Source organism: Peromyscus eremicus, chromosome X (genome assembly GCF_949786415.1).
Source record: "Peromyscus eremicus chromosome X, PerEre_H2_v1, whole genome shotgun sequence".
Lineage (NCBI taxonomy): Eukaryota > Metazoa > Chordata > Mammalia > Rodentia > Cricetidae > Peromyscus > Peromyscus eremicus.
This window is the reverse complement of record NC_081439.1, coordinates 20,730,289-20,755,754: the sequence shown is the minus strand read 5'-3', so window position 1 is coordinate 20,755,754 and position 25,466 is coordinate 20,730,289. Positions and strand designations below refer to the sequence as shown.

The window sequence follows — 25,466 nt, the reverse complement described above, 5'->3', positions numbered from 1 at the left end:
TTATTTCCCCCAAAATCTCAATCCTCTGGGAGTGTACACAACCCTCCACTTATTTTATCCTTGCTGTGAGTCACTGATGAACAATCCTCGCTGTGTACTATGAATAGCCGTGCTGTCTTCAAACTCTCATGGCACTTAATGGTTTGTCATGTTATGGTTCTTTACAGGAAAAAAATTGTTAACAAGGAAAAAAGCAGCAAATGTCACTGTAGAGAATGTGCACACGCACAAATCAGTAGTAACCATGGGGACATGTTAGGTGGTAACAGTTGGGGTTTTCAATATGTCAATAAAATGATGACGTGCCTAAATAGCAATCGTTATGCTTAAATTCTAGATTCTGAGTCTTACTATTTTTTTAATTTTTAAAATTACATACATTTATTTATTCATTTATGTGTATATGAGAGAGACATAAAAATCTGGGCTCAGGAGAATATGTGGCTCATTTCACTTACCATAAAAATTGTGTGCATTTTTCTATTTTTAGCTCCATTATATGTATTAAGTAACTGACCCTTAGAATGATGGATGAATCAGAAAAGACTGAATTGAAATTTAAAACTGGGCACTGGGACCTCAGAGCCCTCTTTGCAACATGTTCTACAAATAAGTCCCATGTTCAAATAACAACCACAGAAGGAGAAAATGAAGGCTGCAGTACACTCAGTCGTATATAGTACTTGCCCTAATGTACAAGGGCCTGGGTTTAACCAACCCAGCACCATTTTGAAAAAAAGAAAAAAGAATTAAAAGGAGCAAATTAAATGGCAGGTGCTTAACTGATACCACGAGAAATAATCTTCATCATAGGGCATCTAGAGCAATCTTGTATACGTGAAAAATAATTTTAAATTAAGAGTATGTAAGTGTGAGGACTTGTCTTAATTAGTAGCATTATTAGATTATTTCTGCTCCCTGTAGAGGAGATGAAAGAGTATCTAGCTTTCAAGTTCAAAGTGAGGTCAGTCATATTATGCCTGCAGCATGGGAGAAATTTGCCAAAATCAGTCAGTGAATGCATAGAGACAGGTCATGCATCACATGAGAGTGGAAGGGTACAAGAAGCTAGTAGGATAGGCTGGACAGAGAGAAGCTTAAGTTCAGAACAAATAATTGATGAAATCTAAGAAACAAGTTACACCTCCCAGAAAAAAGTTTAAGGAATTCACTTCATTCAACAGTATTGTGATTATCCAAGCCTTTCCACTGGTTTTCAACTTAGATTGCCCATTGGAAGAGAGCTTTATATACCTGTTATTGCCTGATCTCCAACTCCAAGGAGTCTTGTTGATTTGACCTATACCTGTGTTGTCCAATACAGTAGCCACAAGGTACTTGTACCTATTTAGATTAAAAAGCAATTAAGTTTAAGTAAAAATTTAAATTTAGTTAATAATTTTTGCTAGTCAAATCTCAAATGAATGTCAGCCATGAGTGGCCAGTGGTTACCTTGTCAGACAGTAGGTATAGCAAATATTTCATAAACATATAAAGTTCTAATAGACTACAATATTCTGAAGGATGGAACAGGGTTATGTAGACATGAGCCTAACAATAGGGAGAATATCTGTGAAAGGTGATTCTTGGGCAAAACACAGACATTGCAATAATGTGCTATTAATAACGGTGGATATATACACTGGTCTTGCATGAGACTGGGACCATCAACCACCAAGCATGGATGAAGGAAGGGCTCAAAGGGCCCTCCCCCTCACTGATGAATTATTTCTTAGTGATAGCTATGGGGAGAGGAGAAGTCACTTTAGTGATGCACCTACCCATGACCTCATCAGGCTCCAAAGGATAGTCCCAATCCAGTGGTCACACAGATGGCCTTGGTTAAACCAAATGGATTACACAAGAAAACCAAAAGTCATGAATCTAAGAAAGGGACAGGTAAGGAGGAGAAAGGTGTTGACAGCAGTGAAAGGAAGATAAAGGAGGATGGGAGGAAGAAAGCAATGCATGTATTATATACATTTTTGAAGCTATCAAAGAACTAACTTATTAATAAATAGAAAAGCTCCCCTGACCCCACCCTTTTCTGGGACAGCATGGGAGAGCTGGCCCTAGTGGCAAGGGTGCAGGAGCGCTAGCCCTGCCCCTTGTTGGTTGGGGAGGGGGATGCAGGCAGAGACCTGGGCTAACCAACTCAGCTATCACTCAGTCCCAAATCCAGGGCCTTCAGTTGGCCTACCCCAACATCTACCCCACCTATGAGCTGCTGGGGCATGTAAAGGGACCAGTCCTGTGGCACAATAGTCACAGGATCTCCATGACACAGGACAACAACAGAATATCTGAAAGGAGTCTCGGTGAGAGTCCAGCATTGATGGTGTAACAGAAGGCAGAGGGCTTGAACCAGGTCAAAGACTCATTGTGATGAACATATGCAAGTAAAGCTGTTTGGGCCAAAGGGTGTACTGTGTGATACACCATAGCTTCCAATGCCAGTACAATGAATGAACATATGATGGAGAGGGGAGAAAGATGGAGGACCAGAGTGGTACAAGCACAGAGGAACTGGACATAAGACAATTGTGACTGGTATGAGAGAAGTCTATGTTTGCTAGAGGAACATGTTATTGCCCGGGGGGGGGGGTGTCATTGAGATGTTGTTTGTTTGTTTGTTGTTTTGTTTTTTATTTAATTTTTTTCTTTGCGCGGGGCGGGTGTTACAAGGGTGGAGATCCAATATGGAAGGACTGGGAAATGAGTGGGATTGGGGTGTATGATGTGAAATTTTCAAAGTATCAATAAAAAATGTTTTTTTTGAAAGGTCCCTTGGTCAATTGCTCCACAAATGGAAGTTTAGATCAATTAACTGTCAGTCTTTGACTGAAAATGTTGCCTTTTTTTTACTTCAAATAAAGTGTTACCATTTATGCTGGTTGTAAATTAATTAAGAGCATTTAACAAGATAAATGATTTTAAACCAAAACTAAGAGACTTATTGTCCATAGATCACATTTTAGGCAACAAATTAGAACTGATAGAAATTTGTATTTCTGGTGATATTCGTAATTAACTTGTTGATGGAGTGAGCTCATTAAATCTTATGTAAATTTGAAGAAGTTGTTCACTCTATGTTATAAGAGGAGTTTTTTGACAAAGCAAAATGTGATCAAATGTAGCACTTAAATACAAAGGGTTGGAAAGAATCCCCTTCGGTGGCTTTTTTTTTTTTTTTAGCTTTAGCCTATTTTTGTTTCACTTAAGAATTTTAAGGGTAAAGTTTTGTCTTCCAGATATGATATTGATCTATGCTTAAGGCCTGTTTAATTGCATGCTGATTTGTAAATATCCGCTTTGTGATTCATTTCTTCAGTTTAAAGTAACATAATTTCAGCATCTTTGTATTTCTTAGTCTTTTTCCAAACTTATTCGCTGTTCAGTGAGAAATGAAGCTGCGCACATTGGAATAAGTGCCCTGCCCTATAAAGAGTTCACATGACATCATACTCATAATGAGTGTCCTTTCATTGAGCAGCAGCATCCCAAGAAACTTGTAGAATCCAAAAAGTGTTTGTTATGGAAATAAGAGTCAGAAAGAGCACCTATAGAAGAAATGTCCTTCTCTATAACTTATCAGAACAAATGGTATCACATGAAAGTTTCTCTGTGAGAACCAGGAGGCAATGACCTTATTTAGGTATACCCTCTCAGGTACATAAAACAAAATGTGCATTTCTTATTCCTTCTGAAAATGTGTCACTATTTTTGGCTCAACTAATTTTGCTTCAGGGGTTTCTTTTGAAAGCATTCTTAAAGCTAGACTTTGGTGCTAAAGAGATGGCTCAGTGGTTAAGAGTATCAAAGGGCCTGTGTTCCATTCCCAGCACCCACATGATGGCTCACAAACACCTGTCACTCCAGTTCTAGGGGATCTAATGCTCTCTTCTGGCCTCTGTGGGCACAAGGCACACACATAGTGCACAGACATACATGCAGACAAAGTACCCATTCACGTAATATACGCAAGTGGAGTTTGTGAAAAAGCTAGACTTCTCTAAAGTTTAGAAAGGTAGCTACATTACATTTTCACTTCTAGTGCTTACTTGTTCATTTGCTCTGCCAAGAAGAATTTAATAAGTTAACTATTAACCTTTGACTAAAAATAAGTCAATTATTTTTCTCTTTGAAAAAAAATTCTCATTTGAAAAAGTTTTTTTTTTTCAAATGAAGCAATATAACAAGCCACTCTGATTTTCTAAGATCCAAAAGTTACTTGGAAAAAAAAAGCCTTCTTCTGAAGAAATCGCCCCCTTGGTTTGCCTGCTTGATCACTGCCACCAGCACAAAAATATTCAAGGAGGTGGTAAACGTTCAGTAAATGTTAGGGTTTCTTTCTTGTGGTTTTGACTTTGAGGTTCATGTTCTAGCTACCTATTGGTTTACTTTAATGGCATATTTCATATCTGAAACAGCTAACCATTATTCTTCCTGTAGATAAGTCACAAGAGCCACAGGATAGAAATAGGATCAAAGTCAGGATGCCTGGAATGAGGAGAAGCCAAGCACGTACAGTTCAAGAAGCAAGTGTCAGCAGTGAGAGAAAGCAGAATCTCCCGGCCCTCTGGCTGGTCACAAAGCCTCTGGACATTCTCAGCAATCCCAAAAATTAACCAAAAAGACGCCACATTTTCACTGAGCTCTTTAAAGGAGTAGATAAATGGAAATATCCTTCACAATTTATAGTTTTAGGTATAGTCTTAAAATAATTCAGAACTAAGTGGCAGCTGAATGCTCCCCACCAATGGAGGTTAAGCAGACCAACAAAAGATCTAGCTGTAATGGTTGTAATCTAAATAAATTTCACCATACCATTTTGGGATTCAGTTATAGTTCTGAAAAATAAAAGCATTATATATTTCTAATAATTGAATTTATGTTGTTTAAACCTTGAAGGATGCCAAAATACATTTATCTGCTCTATCGTGGAAGGATTCCCCACATGCTCTGTAAAGCAATACAGAAAGTTCACTCTCTGCTTGATCACCTACCTCTCTTTCCAAGGAAATATGAAAAGAGAAGGAACGAGCTACATTATAGTCCCATGGGAAGATATGTGGGGAGGGGGAGCTGCAATTCAGACTGGTGAAACCTGTTATTTATGAGGACATAGGACAGCATGGATAGTAGTAGATCCATCAGGCTCATATATAGATCTCACAATGAAAGTTTATTTCTCCTTTCAGTTCTAAAAGTAATAATGATTAGTGGGATGAAAAGATCTAAAGACAAAGATGGGCTCTACCATTTTCAACACAAGAGATTTCTGATTTGGTTACATAGGAATGTGCAACAAACAAACCACTCTAAACCTTAGTGGATTAAAGTAGCCACCATTGGTTCTGTAACATGACTTCAAGTAGATAGTCCTTCTGAACTTGACAGTGTTCACTTAGAAGACTTCATTCATTTCAGAGATTAGTTAAGGTTGGGTTTAGTTGAGACATTGGGACAAGCAAGCCTTTGCTGTTTTCCATGTGGTCTCTTCATGGCTCTTTCGATAATCTCTCCAACACCGTAGTTAGATTTATGTTATGGAGACTTAAGGACCCTAAGGAAGGAGAGGTAGTTGTTGGGAATTCTTATGTCTTAGCCTCAGACTTGTCACAGAACCACCTCCTACCATATCTAGGTAGTTAAAACCTCAAGGCCAACAAAGACTGAAGGGCAAAGAGGTATAATAAGCATGCTTACTGTGAGGTGTGGCCTGTACTTGGGAGTTCCACACATGCCATAGAGGATTGCCCAGATTTTTATGAACCAGGATTAAAAATAAAGCCACAGGCCACTTTCTCCAACATTCTACTGGCTGTAGCCCACTTATATGCCTAACCATTAACCACAAGCAAGCCTGGAAAGTGAAGTCTAATGGAATGCCCATGGATTATAGGCTACAGATTTTTGTGAGCAGCCAGGTTTTTTCTCATTGTAGACTTTGTATCTGAATTTCCATCACCTCTTCTCTCCAATGAATTGTGTAAGGAAGGGAATGTGTGATACACATAAATTGCTAGCACATATTTATACTCAGTTAATTTCTACTATTATAATGGTTACTCACTGTTATGTAGTGACTTTGGTTTTTTTTTATTCTATTTGTCAACACACATTGTATTGGCTATCATGATAAAGAACTTAATTGAAGCCAAAGACTGCTATAATCAGAAACATCCTCACTCAAAAAGCTTGAGAAAGTGTTTCTATAGTATTTTGTCATAAATGTGTAAAATATCACCAATTGTATAAACAGAAGCAAAGCCTAGGAGGTAGTGTGAATGCTAATGCATGGACTCCAAGGCTATAAGTAATTACTTGACACCATTCACAATGAAGGACTAAGTGGAAGAAGACTGTTGTGTTCTCAGCATTTTTTTCTGATTAGTAAAATACCCAAAAATCAAAGCTTTTACTTGTTTTCTGATTTTTAGTTACAAGGCTGTTTGGAGGATTTGAGGCCTTTTACTGGTTCTACTCAAAGGGCTGATATTTAAATCTTAAAGAGGACTCCTTATCTTCACTTTTTGTTTTTCTGGCTTAAATGTATTTTCTAAAGAATGCCAAATACCCAACTTTCCCATCATTTCTGTATTTCCTTTGAAAGCTTGATTTGGTTCTACCCATAAACTTTCATTTCACAACATATTGTTTCTTGATATTGAGATTATTCACTTAAAGAAGTAGTCACTTTCTCATGACATATTCACTGACACGGCAATATACATATTTAAAAATAACTTCTTGTTAGGGCTATGAACATGGACTTGGCTGGAGGACGCAGTTGGGTAACTTTATCCCACACTGAATAAACCTCTTTTTTCTGATTTCACTATTGGACAGGCATAGTGGTGTGGTGAGTAACAGCAGCACTTTGGAGACAGGAGCAGGTAGATGTCTGTGAGTTTGAAGCCAGTCTGGTCTATATAGTGACTTCAAGAGCAACCATGACTACACAGTGAGACTCTGTTTCATAATGATGATGATGACAATGATCATCATGATAATGATGGTGATGATGATAAATAATGGGATCCGAGGAGATGGCTCAGTGGTTAAGAACACTTGCTACTCTTGCAGATGATCTAGGTTTAGTTTCCAGCACCCACATGGCCTTTACAACTGCCTATAACTACAGCTCCAGAAGGTCATACACCCCGGCACTGCATGTTTGTGGTGCACACAAATACATTTATGCAAATATTCATACATATAAAATAAAAGTGAATCTGTAATAATAATAATAATAATAATAATAGATTAAAAGACCACTCTGGCCTTAAGTGCTGGATCTTATTTAATCACTATTTCTTACTGAACACTTACAAAACAGCTTCTACGGGTGATCATTATGGACAGGGACCTTGTCTTCTGATTAATTTGTAAGCTCCATGGGGATTAGGATCACAGCTGCATCACTCAAGAGTTGTGAATCTTTGGGCAAATTACTTAATGTCTCAGAGATTCTTTTTATGTCTGTGGTGGGGAAATAAAAGTGTCACTAACTTCTTAGATTTTTTTTCACAAGTAAATGACTCAGTACCCATAAAATGCTTAGGACAGTGCATGACACAATCTGCATTAAATATTGTCATGTATTCATAAAGTAAGTAATGATGAAAAATGAAATTGCAGATTTATTATTTTCATGTGCAGTAATAATATCAAATAACTTTAAATATACATCTAACATCTATGGATGATTATCTAGCATTATTTGAACCATATTGGTCATCTGTCAGAATTATAAACACTTTCAACATGGGAGGATTGAGGTTGATGGAGGTGGCTGTATGTGCAGGAACAGGTAGCTTTTACTCTGGTTTTCTCTCAACTTTAATCATTCTAGTAAGGAACACCATGTGACATTTTATTGTTTTTCCAATTCTCTACCCATGCTAAATAAATAACGCCAACATAGACTATGTGTGCCCTCTATGATGAATGCTACAGAATTCCAGTAAAATCGCACTGAACCCTGCATTTGAATCAGTAAGATCTTCCATAAAATCATTGTTCAGTCCAATACAACAACAGTAATTATTTTGTTAAAATTCACTTGAAACCATGAGAGAATTATAACTTCATATCAACAGGGAAACAAAGATGTATTTTTGAATTGTGTTTGGTTTGGTGCAATGTAGAATTCATAGAGATGAAGATAATGAGTGACAAGGAATTTTTAAATTTTCTTTTTGAGATTATAATATGATTATATCATTTTTCCCTTCCCATTCCTCTCTCCAAACCCTTATTAGGGACTAATGGGGGTCCAGCCTCTCGATAGTCCCCTCCCAGGGTCCGGGCTGAATTGTGTAAAGCTATTACTTAATGTCCACCTGACCTAGGTGGTGTCTCCTCGCATATGGACTGTTATTACTGCTAGTCCTTGAAAGTGGCCAAGGGAGATATCTGATTCCAGAGAAAGCCTTTCCTGAGGCTGTTCTCCAAATACCTGGAATGTGTATGTCCAGAGAGTGATCAGTCCACACTGTTAGCCCTTCTTGGGGAAAAGTCAATTGGGAAAACTATGAAGGCACACAAGACTTTCATAACAGAATACAGCTGATATATATATAACAAGCCAAGTAACACCAAAAACTCATTGGGATTTGGCTTCCTCCGGAGGAATTCCCTGATCCCTCCAGGTAGTGACTTTGCCATAACCAGCTGAGTTCTTATAATATATTCCTGCGGCCCGCAGCAAACCCTCCCATATACCTTTGCATGTTCTCTTTTAAATTTATGGCCTCTTTTAAAATTGATTGTTGTTATATGTATATGTGCAAAAATATGTTTTAGTCTTTTATTTTCTCTTTGTCCTCCATGACTTTCACATTTCATCGCTACCTGCTCCCATACCCTCTTAAACATAGTCGAGTGGGTACGTTCACTTGGACCTCTACCCCTTCTGCTCAGAAAATGAACAACTTCTCAAGGAGCTTTGTTTCCACAAAAAATAAAACAAAGAAGTATGTGTTATGCTTCATTATAAAGGAGAATAAATCTGTTCTGGTTTTTAATGTTTGTGGGGAAAAAATCGGGGTTTTAAAGTACAGTTTAACAACTGAGAAATTTTTCTAAGCTGAGAAAGTATCCTATGGGCTGCATTGTGCTTGTGGGGGTTTCCCAGAGGCATCCAACATTCTTTGATGGATTCCTAATAAGGACACTTTGCAGTTACGATTCAGTTGCCATTTGTAGATCCCTATGGTCAGGGAATTTTTTAAATGGAACCCTCTCTTAATTCCAGTGTATTTTTTCAAAGTAGTCTTATTCAAATACGAAGTAGAGAAATCCAGTTTCAATTTCTCTTTTTGTCCTGCCCTCCCACTTCCTCCCCAGCGTGCATACACACACTCTCTCTTTCTCTCTCTCTTCCTCCTTCCCTCCTATCCTCCCTCCTTTCCTCCTTACTTCTTTCTTAATCTCACTTACTCACTCAGTGACACAGCCTATCTGTGTTCAAAAGGGACAGCAACTTCTCACTGATCTGGTGAAAAGATTGCTTTTTTTTTTCTTCCAAGATTCATGGGGTCGTGGATATATCTGGCAACAAAAAGTATCCTGAAGTCATAGCAGGGCCAGCTGGGCGATTTCTCTCACACTTGATAAGATCTTCTGTCACAAGATTCATTTTTCACAAAAAAAAAAAAAAAAAAAAAAGTAGAATCAAGTTCCTAGTCCAAGCTAAGTTCGGTTACATTAGAGAGGACAGCAAAGACGCGGAGAATAGAATTCATGGGTAAGCACCAAATCTATATCTCTATACTCCTATTTCTTTTGCAGAAGATGATTATGATAAGATATGTGATTCTGTCATTCCTAGCGTGTGATTTGGGAAGAAAAGTGGGTGATCAGCATGTGTGATGTGTGCCTGCTAAAAACTGCTTTGCGCCGATAGAGATTTATGAGCATAGCTCATTTCCCGACTGATTGATGATGCTGAAGCAGCGGGAAATATGCGAACTGCAGCAGGAAGGAGTGCTCTGCAATTAACTGGAGCAGCATCATTAGTGTGATTGCTGCAAGACTCCGGCACTGGTTGCTTGGAGGTCTCCCAGCTAAAGGTTTTACCTTCCTCTTTCAACTTCTTGCATGTGCTACAACATGTTACCTGTGGTGGCAGGGACAGATACAGGCTTTGGAGAACAACTTATACTGGAGATAAGGCTAATGCTAAATCAGCATGTTACTTTACCAAAGGAAAGATCTTAAGCTACTGGATTTGCAAACACTGTAAATACTGTCTGGTTTTACTAACTATATGGAATCTAACCAGCCAGTGGTAGTGCATGCCTTTAATCCTAGCACTCAGGAGGCAGAGGCAGGTGGATCTTGGTGAGTTCAAGGCCAACCTGGTCTACATAGGGAATTCCAGGATAGTCAGGGCTACATAGAGAAACCCCGTCTTGAAAATAAAGCAAACAAACAAAAGAATCTAACGTTGACATGGCTTGGTGGTAGAAAGAAGGGCAAGGGTCCTACTTTGCTGCTGTAAGACTAACTGTACTAATAGCTGTTGCTTTACTTATTTGTAAGGTTACAGGTTTGGGCTGGTTTCTCTTGAGAAATGATGGCATGCATACATAGTAGTGGTTATCAGACAAAATTCTACAGCTTGAAGCCTGGCTTCAAATCCCAACTCTGATATTTATTCATTTTATGATCTGGGCAAGTTGCATAATGTTTGTGCCTCAGTTTCTCCATCTGCAAATACAAAGATAATAAGGGTGTCATTGTCCCCCAAGGATGTTGCAGCCATTACATGAGATAATGTAAATAAAGATCTTAGTAGCCAATCAACCATTTCTACTGTGAGCAGAACTTTCAGGGCCTAATCCATTGCTAAAGGTCAATTGTTCTAACTGATTAAATTGTGGAAAGGCAAGAACTGTTGAAGGTTAGCCTTGTCGTTGAGACATTTCTAATCCATGCAGGTTATTTCTGCCTTCTACAACCTGTGCTCCATGCAGGCTATTTTGCCTCCATGATTTGAGCAAAGCTTTTAAAGCTAATAATCGAATTTATCGGTACTAGAAAAGTTCACGACTCAACTGGAGAGATTCAGAAGTGAAAATGGCCTTTCAGTCTGACATCTTTTTGCTTAAGGACATCGAATATGTGGATTTGTCTCCTCTGTGCTAACCATTAGCAAGGCTTTCCCTACAAGAAAATATGAACATGACATTTATTTTCCCAGATGGTGATAGCACAGCTCCAGGTTTGACACTGCTCATTTCTTTCTTTGGGGTTTATCAATAAAATACACACATAAACAAGCCATTTTCACATGACCATTTCTTTTCACTTCATTCACATTTTTATTTATAGATGTGTGCACACATGTGCTCTTGTACATGGCATAGCATGCCTGTGGAGGTTCAAGGACATGCAGCTGGAATTGGTTCTCTCCTTATACCATGTGGGCTTCAGAATGATTGAGCTCATGTCTTCAGGCTTGGCAACAAGTGCCTTTTCCCACCGAGCTATCTCACCAGCTGATGGCTTTAGAAAACCACTTGTATTTCACCCTACCATTTATATTTTTCCAGCATCTCAATTATTACCATCTTGTATGATTTCTTTGTGGGCTGTTTGGGATATCTTCCAAAGAAGTACAATCTTGCAGTTAGAAAATGTTGCTCCAAAAGGCTAATTCTAAACATAAATGTGCCTTAATACTTTTAAATTGGTGAAGTGGTCAGCAAATGTTTTCTGGAAGGGCTCGATAATAAAATTGTTTAGCTCTGTGGGCCTGGCAGTCTCTGTTACAAGCTGTTCAGCTCTACCACTGAAGCGTGGACACTGCCATAGGCTGTACCTGAGTGAGGGAGTATAGCTGTGCTCCAATAAAACTTCAAGATTTGACTCATGGGCAGCAGCTTGCTATGTGTGGATTATTGATTCCTGGCTAGTCAACTTAGTATAATCAAAATACTTATCATTCCCATTTTACAGATGAGGAAAGTGAAGGACAGGACATGTAAGTAGCTTGCTAAGAACCAACATGGCTGGCAAACAGTGGAACTGGGGCCCAAATCTAGGAAGGTATTGCTTTTAGCAACTACTCCATGACAACCAATGGAATGCTTGGCTCCTGAATTGTGCCTGATTCATTTCATCATTTACATAAGGGCCTACTCAAATACAGTGTTCCCAGTCAAGATGTCCAGAATGCTCACATATTAATCCTACTTTCTGTGCCCTGCCCTACCTGCTTCTCTAGTGCTTATCATCTTGTAACTTCCTGTGAGTTACTCAGTCATTGTGTGTGTTTATCTGCTTTTTATTTTGTTCACTAATGAGTCTTAAGTACCTTGAAGAGTTCCTGGCCTATAGAATTCCTCCATCAAGTGCTTGCTGAACCAGAAAGATAAGCTTTTGCATGTTTAGACTTGGACACTTCTGAAGTAACAGTAATATATGAAGGCAAAAGTTCAAAGTAGACTACTCTTCTTATAAGTTGTTTCTAACTTTCTGAAATCCCTACTCAAAATAAAACAGAACTTTTTAATTAGGAAAGTCCAGATTCAATGCATTTTTAAAAGTGTGTGGTATAGTAGAGATATTAAATCCCCATAAAGAAAAGTGTGTTGAGGAGTAACTAAAGAGTCAAGAGAGAACAATTGAAAATGGTTTCCTGTTGAGTGCATAAAAGAGCAGTCTCTTCAGTGAGTCCAGCCAGGGGTGGAACAACCATACAGACTCTCTCATCTTTCCCAAGGTGCTCACAAAGAAGGAAGTTTCCTGTCGTTGAGAAGTGTTTATTTTGGAGTTATAAAGATCAAGGCAGACCTTTTCAGAAGTGTTTGATTGTGGGGCTTGGTATTTCAGCTTATGCTATGCTTCAGTGGTGCATTTTGATTATGTGGGAAGAGTGCCTTTACTAATTATTATTACACAATGCTGGCCACCTTAGGAAACAATCGGAAAAGATTTACTTGTGACATATATGATCTAAATGACAAACCATTCTTTAGTTCCTAGTTTATTTTGTACATCTTGCCTTCAAGAAACCATAATCCAACTGGCACCTAGAAAAAAGAAATCCACTCCAACAAATAGTGGAACTATTTATTCAGAAATTCAGTATATGTTTCTTTAAGAGTTTTTCATATCACTAAAATTGCCAGGCTTCAGATGGAGATGCAAATTTAGAGTGATGATTAATATTAATTATAACTTAAATTACCACTTATTCACAGCCTGTCAGGAGCTAATAAGCCCTCCACAAGAAATTCATTTGCATTGTCTTATGTGATCCACACATGCCTGAGAGTTAATTCTTCCTCTTTCCTCAGTACTATTGAGAAAGCTGAGGCTCGAAGATGTTCAGAATCTTGTCAAAAAGTTCACATATAGTTAGCCCTGAGGCTTGGTAACTTAATTTTTAAAGCCTGCTTTAAAGCTCAATAACTTATGTGTTTGATAGTGATAATCTGTGACTGTGATTCTAACATACTGGATGCATAGAAAATATTTTGAGCAGCCCTACGTCAATCCTTTGCTGGCCCTCTTGGTCAGGGCAGTTTATTCTTGAGTGTGGTTAAAGAGATACTCCAATTAGAGTCCAGCCCCAAACACATAACAAAACAGTGTGGTGTAGGCTCAAACCAAAATTATTTCAATCAATTTTATTTCATGGAAAAATCAAGTCTGTTTATAAAGATACACAGGCCAGCTCAAAAAAATAAACTTTCTGAATAAAACATAGATATTGGGTTTTGAGTTTGCTTTTTGATTCTTTTGCCTAAATGTAGATACACACACTTCTGATGAGAAAGATATCTCCCTAATTAATACTGTTGGTGAGTTGCTCTCCAGTTAATCAAAATTATATTTCATTGAGAATTTTGTTTGCTTTTTATAAATTGGTTAGTGGCATTTGCATTTCTTAAGGCTGGTTCAAAAATAGATATTACAGTTTTGTTTATGTACATAATATACAGAATCCTACATAATATGCATAAAATATATAGTTCATGTCTCTGAGGATAAACAAAATATATAAGTGATTGTTAAGATTTCCTGACACCATGATTTTAAGGGTATTTTCTGTACTTTGAGCTTAACAGTAGATCTAATGTATACTCCGTCATGGTTGCTCACCCTCTAAACTATTAGTATTTTGAATCAGATAGACATTTACTGTGGCAAAATATTTCGTGCATTATAAAATTTGTAGTGTCTCTGGCTTATTCCCTCCAGGTATCACACACACACACACACACACACACACACACACACACACACACACACACACACGATAATCTCTCTCCCCTTCAATTGGGATGACCAAAATGTCTCCCGTCATTGGCAAAAGGCAATTTATAGAAGACAAAAGATGTTATCAATCCTTTCAAAGTGTGATATGATGATAAATCAAAACACTGGGTTCAGGGGAGGGAGAGGGTTAAAAATGGGTTCCAAGAGCCCAACAATGAATGAATCATTCATTTATGAGCTAAACGGTCACTAAGAAAAAATGCTGACCTGGAATACACATTTGAGAATTGAGACGCCTCCAGAACACACTCTAGGCTGTGCTGGTGGGCTTTGGTGCTCTTTCTGGGAATGATTTTGTAATTTTCTGCTATCACTGACTTCTGTGTTTATGTCTTACCTTTTCCATGAAATTTGATGAGTAGATTATGTCTTTCCTGGATCACATATAATCACATTTTTTTTGAATTCTTCAAGTTATTTGTTACTTTTTTTTTTAATTTTTATTTTGCAATACAATTCAGTTCTACATATCAGCCACAGCTTCCCTTGTTCTCCCCCCTCCCGCCCTCCTCACCTTCCCCCCAGCCCGCCCCCCATTCCAATCTCCTCCAGGGCAAAGCCTTCCCCACAGACTGAGATCAACCTGGTGGACTCAGTCCAGGTAGGTCCAGTCCCCTCCTCCCATGCCGAGCCAAGGGACCCTGCATAGGCCCCAGGTTTCAAACAGCCAACTCATGCAATGAGCACAGGACCCGGTCCCACTGCCTGGATGCCTCCCAAACAGATCAGGCCAATCAACTGTCTCACCCACTCAGAGGGCCTGATCCAGTTGGTGACCCCTCAGCCATTGGTTCATATTTCATGTGTTTCCGTTTATTTGGCTATTTGTCTCTGTGCTTTATCCGACCTTGGTCTCAACAATTCTCGCTCATATAAACCCTCCTCATTCTCGCTAATTGGACTCCCAGAGATCCACCTGGGGCCTAGTCATGGATCTCTGCATCCAGATCCCTCAGTAGTTGGATGAGGTTTCTAGCATGACAATTAGGGTGTTTGGTCATCCCATCACCAGAGTAGGTCAGTTCGGACTGTCTCTCGACCATTGCCAGCAGTCTGTTGTGGGGGTATCTTTGTGGATTTCTGTGGGCCTCTCTAGCACTTTGTTTCTTCGTATTCTCAAGTGGTCTTCATTTACCATGGTCTCCTATTCCTTGTTCTCCCTCTCTGTTGTTGATCCAGCTGGGATCTCCCACTCACCCAAGCTCTCTTTCCCTCGACCCTCGCCCTTCACTACCCCCACTCATGTCCAGGCTGTTCATGTAGATCTCATTCCATTTCTCTGTCGTTGGGCGATCCCTGTGTCTTTCTTGGGGTCCTGTTTTCCAGGTAGCCTGCCTGGTGATGTGAGTAGCAGTCCAGTCATCCTTGTTCCACATCTAGTATCCTGTTATGAGTGAGTACATACCATGTTTGTCTTTCTGAGTCTGGGATACCTCACTCAGGATGATTTTTTTCTAGATCCATCCATTTGTCTGCAAACCTCATGATGTCATTGTTTTTCTCTGCTGAGTAGTATTCCATTGTGTATATGTACCACATTTTGTTTATCCATTCTTCAGTTGAAGGGCATCTAGGTTGTTTCCATGTTCTGGCTATTACAAACAACGCTGATATGAACATAGCTGAACAAGTGCTCTTGTGGTGTGGTTGAGCATTCCTTGGGTATATGCCCAAGAGTGGTATAGCTGGATCTTGGGGGAGATGGATTCCCAATTTTCTAAGAAATCGCCATATTGATTTCCAAAGTGGTTGTACAAGCTTGCATTCCCACCAGCAGTGGAGGAGAGTTCCCCTAGCTCCACATCCTCTCCAGCATAAGGTGTCTTCAGTGTTTTTGATCTTAGCCATTCTGACAGGCGTAAGGTGGTATCTCAGAGTTGTTTTGATTTGCATTTCCCTGATGATTAGGGATGTTGAGCAATTCCTTAAATGTCTTTCAGCCATTTGAGTTTCCTCTGTTGAGAATTCTCTGTTTAGTTCTATAGCCCATTTCTTAATTGGACTGTTGGGCATTTTGATGTCTAATTTCTTGAGTTCCTTATATATTCTGGATATCAGTCCTCTGTCAGATGTGGGATTGGTGAAGATCTTTTCCCATTCTGTAGGCTGTTGCTTTGCTTTGTTGACCGTATCCTTTGCCCTACAAAAGCTTCTCAGTTTCATGAGGTCCCATTGATTGATTGTTTCTCTTAGTGTCTGTGCTACTGGTGTTCTATTTAGAAAGTGGTCTCCTATGCCAATGTGTTCAAGACTACTTCCTACTTTCTCTTCTAGCAGGTTCAGAGTAGCTGGATTTATGTTGAGGTCCTTGATCCACTTCGACTTAAGTTTTGTGCACGGTGATAGATATGGATCTATTTGCAGCCTTCTACATGTTGATATCCAGTTTTGCCAGCACAATTTGTTGAAGATGCTTTCTTTTTTCTATTGTGCACTTTTGGCTTCTTTGTCAAAAATTATTTGTTCATAGGTGTGCGGATTAATATCAGGGTCTTCAATTCGATTCCATTGGTCCACATGTCGGTTTTTATGCCAGTACCAAGCTGTTTTTATTACTGTAGCTCTATAGTACAGCTTGAAGTCAGGGATCGTGATGCCTCCAGAGGTTGTTTTATTGTACAGGATTCTTTTGGCTATCCTGGGTTTTTTGTTTTTCCATATGAAGTTGAGTATTATTCTTTCCAGGTCTGTGAAGAATTGTGTTGGTATTTTGATGGGGATTGCATTGAATCTGTAGATTGCTTTTGGTAAGATTGCCATTTTTACTATGTTAGTTCTGCCTATCCATGAGCATGGGAGATCTTTTCATTTTCTGACATCTTCTTCAATTTCTTTTTTCAGGGACTTAAAGTTCTTGTCATATAGGTCCTTCACTTGCTTGGTTAGTATTACCCCAAGGTATTTTATGTCATTTATGGCTATAGTAAAGGGTGATGTATCTCTGATTTCCTTCTCCGCTTTTTTGTCCATTGTATATAGGAGGGCTACTGATTTTTTGGAGTTGATCTTGTATCCTGCTATGTTGCTGAAGGTGTTTATAAGCTGTATCAGTTCCTTGGTGGAATCTTTGGGGTTGCTCAAGTATACTATCATGTCATCTGCAAATAGGGAAAGCTTGACTTCTTCCTTTCCAATTTGTATCCCCTTAATCTCCTTATGTTGTCTTATTGCTCTGGCTAGAACTTCAAGTACTATATTGAATAAGTATGGGGAGAGCGGACAGCCTTGCCTCGTTCCTGATTTTAGTGGAATTGCTTTGAGTTTCTCTCCATTTAATTTGATGTTGGCTGTTGGCTTGCTGTAAATTGCCTTTATTATGTTTAGGTATGTTCCCTGTATTCCTGATCGCTCCAAGACCTTTATCATGAAGGGGTGTTGGATTTTGTCAAATGCCTTTTCAGCATCTAGTGAGATGATCATGTGGTTTTTTTCTTTGAGTTTGTTTATATGGTGTATCACATTGACAGACTTTCGTATGTTGAACCATCCTTGCATCCCTGGAATGAATCCTACTTGATCATGGTGGATAATTGTTTTGATGTGGTCTTGGAGTCTGTTTGCCAGTATTTTATTGAGTATTTTTGCATCAATGTTCATGAGGGAGATCGGTCTGTAGTTCTCTTTCTTTGTTGTATCCTTGTTTGGTTTGGGAATCAGGGTAATTGTAGCCTCATAGAAGGAGTTTGGTAATGTTCCTTCTGTTTCTATTGTATGGAACAATTTAGAGAGTATTGGTATTAACTCTTCTTTGAAGATTTGGTAGAATTCTGCACTGAAACCATCTGGTCCTGGGATTTTTTTGGTTGGGAGACTTTTAATGACTGTTTCTATTTCGTTAGGGGTTATTGGACTATTTAAATAGTTTATCTGGTCTTGATTTAATTTAGGTATGTGGTACCTATCCAGAAAATTATCCATTTCTTTTAGGTTTTCCAGTTTTGTGGAATAGAGGTTTTTGAAGTATGACCTGATGATTCTCTGGATTTCCTCAATGTCTGTTGTTATGTCCCCGTTTTCATTTCTGATTTTGTTGATTTGGATGCTCTCTCTCTGTCTTTTGGTTAGTTTGGATAAGGGCTTGTCTATCTTGTTGATTTTCTCAAAGAATAATCACATTTTTTTATACTTGTATACTAACAATTCTGTTTGGCTCATTAAAATATCTTTTCAAGTTTGAATCAAAATGCTTAGTTTGACATTCTCTCTCTCTCTCTCTCTCTCTCTCTCTCTCTCTCTCTCTCTCTCTCTCTCATCCTCCCCACTCTGTGTGTGTGTGTTTGGCTTTCAGGGATAGTTTGTACATAGCCCAAGCTGTCTTCAATCTCAAGATCCTCTAGGCTCTATGTCCCCAGTACTGAGCTCACATGTATGCACCACCATGCCCTGATGCCCAACATCTCTGCATTTCTTATCTTTTCATCTTTGATTTGTTCTCTCCTTGATTTCTTTAAGGAATTTCTTTTCACCCTCCTTTCCTTTGAAGATCTGATTGTGTTCCTCTTTTAGTCAATGTTCCTGATATACTGGCCTTTACCTATTGAGAAAAAAAAATGAATCTACTTTGCATTGCTTATGCAAAAAGCTTCAGATAGTTTTTAGGTCCTGTCTTCTGCCTCCCTTTATCCAGTGCTATTTCCATCCTTTTGGATGTCTATAATAAGCTTGTGCCCTCAAATTCATTACCTTGGCACCTAGTGTTTGCTTCAAATTTGCGTTTCTGCTGGGAAAACCCTTATCCCTCTTAGTCAACTTTCAAGTCTCCATCAACACAGTACCTTAGCTACAAATCCTTTGATCTGCAGACATATAGTACGGCTCTGTCTTCTCACCACCCATTGCGTTTGATGTGATGTTTATTTCTAGCACCACAATCTATGTACTTTCTAGACTGTGTTCTTCCTACATGAAAGTTAACTCTTTGAAGACAAAGACTGTGCAGCCATCTAAATAAACTCAAGCCGACTACGGTGCTTACCATGTAACACATACTCCTGAATATTGTTTGAATTTACCAGGAGCATAGAGTAAATAAAAACAAAATCGTATGGTAGGAATCAGTTAATTTCATTTTAAACCATAGTTCAGAGATTGAGAGACCATATATGGCCACAAGCCAAATGTAACCTGCATATCTGATTTTGTAAATGAAGTTTTATGGAACTATGCCACAATGCATTCTTTTATAAATTATCTATGGCTACTTGAATGCCCCAGAGGCAGTTAAGTTGTTGAGACAGGATCAAGATGGCCTACAAAACATGAAATATTTACTGTCTGACTCTTGACAGAAAAGGGTTGCCAATGCCAGCTAATAGGTAATTGAGTCCTCTACAGGTCACATTTTTAAATACTTTTTTAAAAAAGGGTATGTGGTTTCATTGTGACATTTAGATAAAAATCAGTTTCCTTAGATATCCAAACTTCATATCTAAAAGAAACAAATATAGGCTAGCAAGATGGCTCAGAGGGCAAATGCACTTAATACTGATCTTGGGGACATGAGTTCAATATAAGGAACCCCAGAATAGAGGGAAAAAATTGATTGTCCTAAGTTGTCCTCTGACCTCCACACATATTCTTTGACATGCCTGTGCCTGCACGCATACACACACACACACACACACACACACACACACACACACACACACCGATAAACAATTGTGAAACAAAATTTAAGGTCACAAACTCATCTAAGATTTCTCATCTGGGGGAAAATGCAAATCACAGACAACATAACATATTGAATACTAGTCTCCAGGGATGTGAATTAGCGGCACAGCCAAGACCTGAGTCTCCAGATCTTAACTGCTTAAACTTGAGCTTGCTCTATTAGACAAAACAAAGAAAAAAATGTACTGATCTTGGACTTATCTTCAGTTGACCAAGTATAGCAGCAGCCTACTCTCTTGGGGAGTACATTTGTTAACTCACTCTTCTCCCCACATTACCCTCCCAGAGCCTACTAAGAATATGTGAGTGCTTACTAGCCACTGGATGTTAATTCATATAAAACCACTACCAAAAAAAATCCCCTCTTGATTGTGGAAGGAATGCTGCCTCTTTGAATCCATGGCACTGTGTCTGTTATCTATGATTTGTAGAATGACCTCTTCAGAAGCAAGGGATAGTGAGTTTCAGAGGAGTGGGAAGTAGTATTTGATGGGTCATCACATTCTCCCAGTCTTCAATGTGCTTGGGAACCAGCACTCTCTGTGGACAACAGAGGTGTGTATGCATACACATAAACGTACTCTTACAGTTGTAGGAAGATATGCTTAGATTTACTGATATATAGCACTTTAAAATCATGTCTCTATAAATTTGAATGATTACTGATCATCCGTCTGTACATATTTTGTTAAAAATGGCTCATGAAAGTGCTGTAAGCCCTCTTTCCCAAGAGGGCTGGGGGTTGGGAGGAGGGAGGAGGGGGGGTTGTGGATAGTATGTGGAGCGAGTAGAAAATTTCTTAATAAAGAAAAATGAAAAAAATTAGGTTGTAGCATAGCAACAGAAGGTTTTTAAATGCCTTCATGAATATTCAAGATTCAAAAAAAAAAGAAAGTGCTGTAAGTAGAAACAGTAGTTACTATTTTACCATCGACTTTAAAGCCATACGTTTTTAGCTTGGCCCTTAGGATTTGGTGAAAATTACTCAACCTCGCCAAGATACAGGTTCATCTCCAGTACTATACTATCATAATTGTTGATACTATATTACCAGAGTAATATAATGTACCTTAAGCATATATTATATATGTGTTCAGAGTTGAAATGTCTGGTGCTCAGTGTTGTTGTGTTCTACATCCACAGACAAAACTGACCATGAAGCAAACATTTCCTAAAATGTAAATCTTACATTTGTACTGAACATGTACAGATCTTTCTCCTCTGCCATTATTCTCTAAATGAAGCATTATAACAATCATTTATACAGTATCTAAACTGTACTAGGTAGTAAAAGAAATCTAGAAATTATTCAAAGCATGCAAGAGGATATATGTGACAATAGTGAGAGTTTAAAAGAAAAGTCTTGAACACCTATATATTTGAATAACCACAGGGACTACTGCAAGAGATGCCCCCAGATACTAAATAAAAATTATATTATTATATAGTACAAATTCACAATATCATTTATTCAATGCTGCCGTTGTGTTATCAATAAAAAAATGCTGGCCAACTCAATGGGTTGTTAGATAGATTAAAAAGCATATCGCACAAACAATGACACACAGCACTCTCAAAACACATTTGCCCCCTATATGAGATGTACAATTTTTCCTGTTATGAAGATACACACAAAAACTATTTTCTATATATACCTATAAGAAGAAGTAAGACCCTGGCGACTTCTTTCCACTTGGTTTTCCTTGGTCTAAGTATGCATCATCAGTGAGATTTTGACCCAGCAGTCACTTCAGCCAATTGAATTTTTGGAACCATGTGAGAAAATTCACACTAAACTAAGACAGAATTTGGTTTGGGGACTAGAGAGCCAGCTATGGAACACAAGTGTGAAAATTTGTTTGCCTTTTTTACCACCTAAGAGAGAAGGAAGTTTGTGACAAATGGGTGAACTGTGTAACGCTTCATGTTTTTCCCTTGGCCTGCAGGGTGACTTCACCTGGAACAGCATGTCTGGCCGCAGTGTGCGTCTGAGGTCAGTCCCCATCCAGAGCCTCTCAGAGCTGGAGCGGGCACGGCTGCAGGAAGTGGCTTTTTATCAGTTGCAGCAGGACTGTGACCTGGGCTGTCAGATCACCATCCCCAAAGGTAAGGCCTTGTTCGCACGTTCTGCCTTTCTGTGGGGGCTCTGCCAGTCAACCACTTGTTCTGCCAAAGCCACAGGGTGCAGATTCTTCTCACGCCTGGCATTAATGCAGAATGGAAACTATAGCTTCTTGGTGGGTGGCTGGTATCCCTGTCTATTTTGAAAGACATGTCCAAGCAGGACAGTGTACATGCCAGCTAATTAAAACAGACAAACCAGCAAAATGGTTAACTGGTAGTCTTTCAATGGAAAGCCAGGAATATCTTAAAAGTCTTCATGGCTTCACATCAATCAAGGAGAAAGTATACAGAGAGGTCAACTAAAAGGTTTGGAAGATAATCTGTGACTGATATGTAGATGAATGGAAAATGTCTTAATTAAAAAAATAAATAAAAATTATAAAGAAAAAAATAGGTTTGGAAGACAAGCTGGGCCTGTCTCAATTTGATTTCGAAGTCAACATCTTCGAAGAGTGCCTCGGATCTGTTAAGCTTGCAGGTTTGATTTCGTGCAAACTGAGAATGTTATGGCTGTGAACTCCATTTGTTGCGAGTCTTTCCTGATGTGCCTGGGTAGTGCTTTGCTACTGTGACACTTGAGCCCAGACACTCCTGCTTACCTGGTGCTTTGACACAGGGCCTGATTTCCATAAAGCTGAGAAGGGGGCACCTGAATTCTTTTAGTCCATAGAAGTCTGTCTCTGAACAGTTATTGTAATCTCTAAAGGCAGTTTTTATATTTGCATGAAGCAAAAAATTCACTTGAGGCAGAATGGAAAACTGTAATCCATTATGAAGATTATAGTATACATGTTCATAAAGATATTTAGCCAATACTCTTGAAATTAAAAAAAAGTAGAATAGGGACAGCAAGCTTCTGAAATGTATACATGTTATGAATATTTATCTATCAGATATTAAGTCCATGAATATATGTGTGTTATAGTTTATCTCAAAATTCCCCAGAGGTTCATGTGTAGAAGGCTTTATCCCTATTGCTGGGGTATGGCTTTAGGAATGTGATTGGATCCTGAGGGCTCTGACATTTATCAATAGGTTAACCCAATAACAAAAATCATGAGTGAATCGATTATGAGGAGGTAGTGAAAACTGCAAGGGATAGAAGTAAGGGGGATGGGGTAGGTCATTAGAGCATGCATATGAAGGTAAGTCTGGTCCAAGCAAGGCCTCCTCTCTGTCTGCCTCCTTGCCATCATGAACTGTGCAGTTCTGTCCCACCACAATCTTATGATGCTCTGCCTCAAAATAGGTGCAGACACGGGGGATCCAAGTAACCATGGACTGAAACCTATAACACCATATGTATTTGTTCCTTTTCAGGTGTTTACCTCAGGTATTTAGTGGCAGCCACACAGAAAAAAAAACTAACTAGCACAATGTATCACGTGTGTGTGTGTGTGTGTGTGTGTGTGTGTGTGTGTGTGTGTGTGTAAAATGTAGTTCTCAAGTAGAGATGATTTTGCCTCCTGTCTCCCAGAGGACATCTGGCAGTTTCTGGCCATGCATTTGGTTATCATACTTTGAGAGAAGGTTCTACTGGTGTCAAGTGGGTTCAAGCTAGAAATACTGCTAAATCACCTATAATACATGTGACAACCTTCCTCAATAGTTATTATCAGGTCCCAAATATTCAAGGGCCAAGGCTGAGCCACTTTACCTTACATACAAACATATGCTGCCATTCTTCCATTCATGGTGCTGATAGGTCTGTCTTTTGTTTTTGTTTTGCTTCTAGACGGGGCTGTACTAGTTGAGGAGTCTACAGGTTAGAATTTAGGAACACATTTTTTCGTCCCCCCACTGACACACTAGTCATATGGACTTAGATGATTCACCTTTGCAATAGGAGAGTTAGTTCTTGATTTTACAAGCAGTAGCACAAAATTCTGCATACAGACAATTGGGAATCAATCTTCTTCAAGACCCAGCTATACCACTCTTGGGCATGTACCCGAGGACTGATCAATCATACCACAGGGACACTTGCTCAACTATGTTCATAGCAGCATTATTCATAGTAGCTAGAACCTGGAAATAACCTAGATGTCCCTCAAGTGAAGAATGGATTAAGAAAATGTAGTACATATACACAATGGAGTACTACTCAGCAGAGAAAAACAGTGACATCATGAAATTTGCAGGCAAATGGATGGAACTAGAAAATATCATCCTGAGTGAGGTAACCCAGATTTAGAAGGACAAACATGGTATGTACTCACTCATAAGTGGATACTAGATGTAAAGCAAAGGATAACCAGACTATAACCCACAGCTACAGAGAAGCTAGCTAACAAGAAGGACCCTAAGATTGCCATGGGAAGGGGAAATAGATGAGATCTCTGTGAGTAAACTGATATAAGGGGTGAACAATGGAGGATAGGGGATGGGGGATGAGAACATAAGGGAATGGGATGCTCGAGCAGGAACAGGGATGGAGTGGGAAAACAATGAGAGAGATGCCATGATGGAGGGAGATATCGGGATAGAGAGTTCCCTGGAATCCCCAAAGATGACCCTAACTTGGACTACTAAAAATAGTGGAGAGGGTACCTGAACTGAACTGGCTTACTCCAGTGATAAGATCAGTGAATATCCTGTCATCACAGAACTTTTCTCCAGTGACTGATGGAGGCAGATGCAGAGATCCACAACCAAACACCAGGGAGAGCTCCAGGAGTCCAGTAGGAGAGGGGGGGGGTGGGATTCTGTGAGCAAGGGCTTGAAGATCATGATGGGGAAACCTGCAGAGACGACCAAACCAAACTAGTGAGAACTCATGAAAGTTGCATCAATGTCTGTAGAGCCTGCATGGGACTGGAGTAGGCCCTCGGCATGGCAAGACAATTGTGTAGCTTAATCTGCTGGGGGGCCCCCTGGTGGTAGAATCAGAATCTATCCCTGGTGCATGAGGGGGCTTTTTGGAGCCCACTACCTATGATGGGACACCTCTTGCAGCCTTGAGGCAGGGGGAAGGGCTTGGACTTGCCTCTACTGGATGTGCCTCCCCACGAGAGGCCTTGCCTTCTTGTTGGGGGGAATGGGAGGATGGCCGAGGGCAGGAGGAGGGAAGAAGGGGATCTTTGATTGATGTGTAAAATGAATGAAAAATTTTTCTTTAAAAAAAGAAAAAATGGAAGGTACAAATAAATTATATTTTCTTGGTATCGTTGGAAATAGTGGCTATAACAAAATAGTTTGTGTAATTAAGATTGTGATCATTTTGACATTATTGATAGGAATATATGAGTTGAATGCTATCAAAATATTATGCAAAATAGTGGCAGTATAAAATTTTAATATTACTATTTAAAGATAACACTTTGTATTTTCTGTTACTTGATATTCTATCAGGTTTTGACTTTCAATAAATAAAA

General features: G+C 39.1%; 1 protein-coding gene across 1 annotated transcript in view; it reads left to right on the top strand.

Moving 5' to 3' along the window:
* Positions 1-9,657: 9,657 nt before the first annotated feature.
* The window catches only part of Arhgap6 (Rho GTPase activating protein 6), a 94,501-nt gene continuing 78,692 nt past the window's right edge, over positions 9,658-25,466 (top strand). Inside the window, exons 1-2 of the mRNA XM_059250726.1 lie at positions 9,658-9,754; positions 21,915-22,074. Coding sequence (XP_059106709.1) covers positions 21,936-22,074 — 139 coding nt within the window. The 5' untranslated portion in view covers positions 9,658-9,754; positions 21,915-21,935. The remainder of the gene's footprint in view (positions 9,755-21,914; positions 22,075-25,466) is intronic.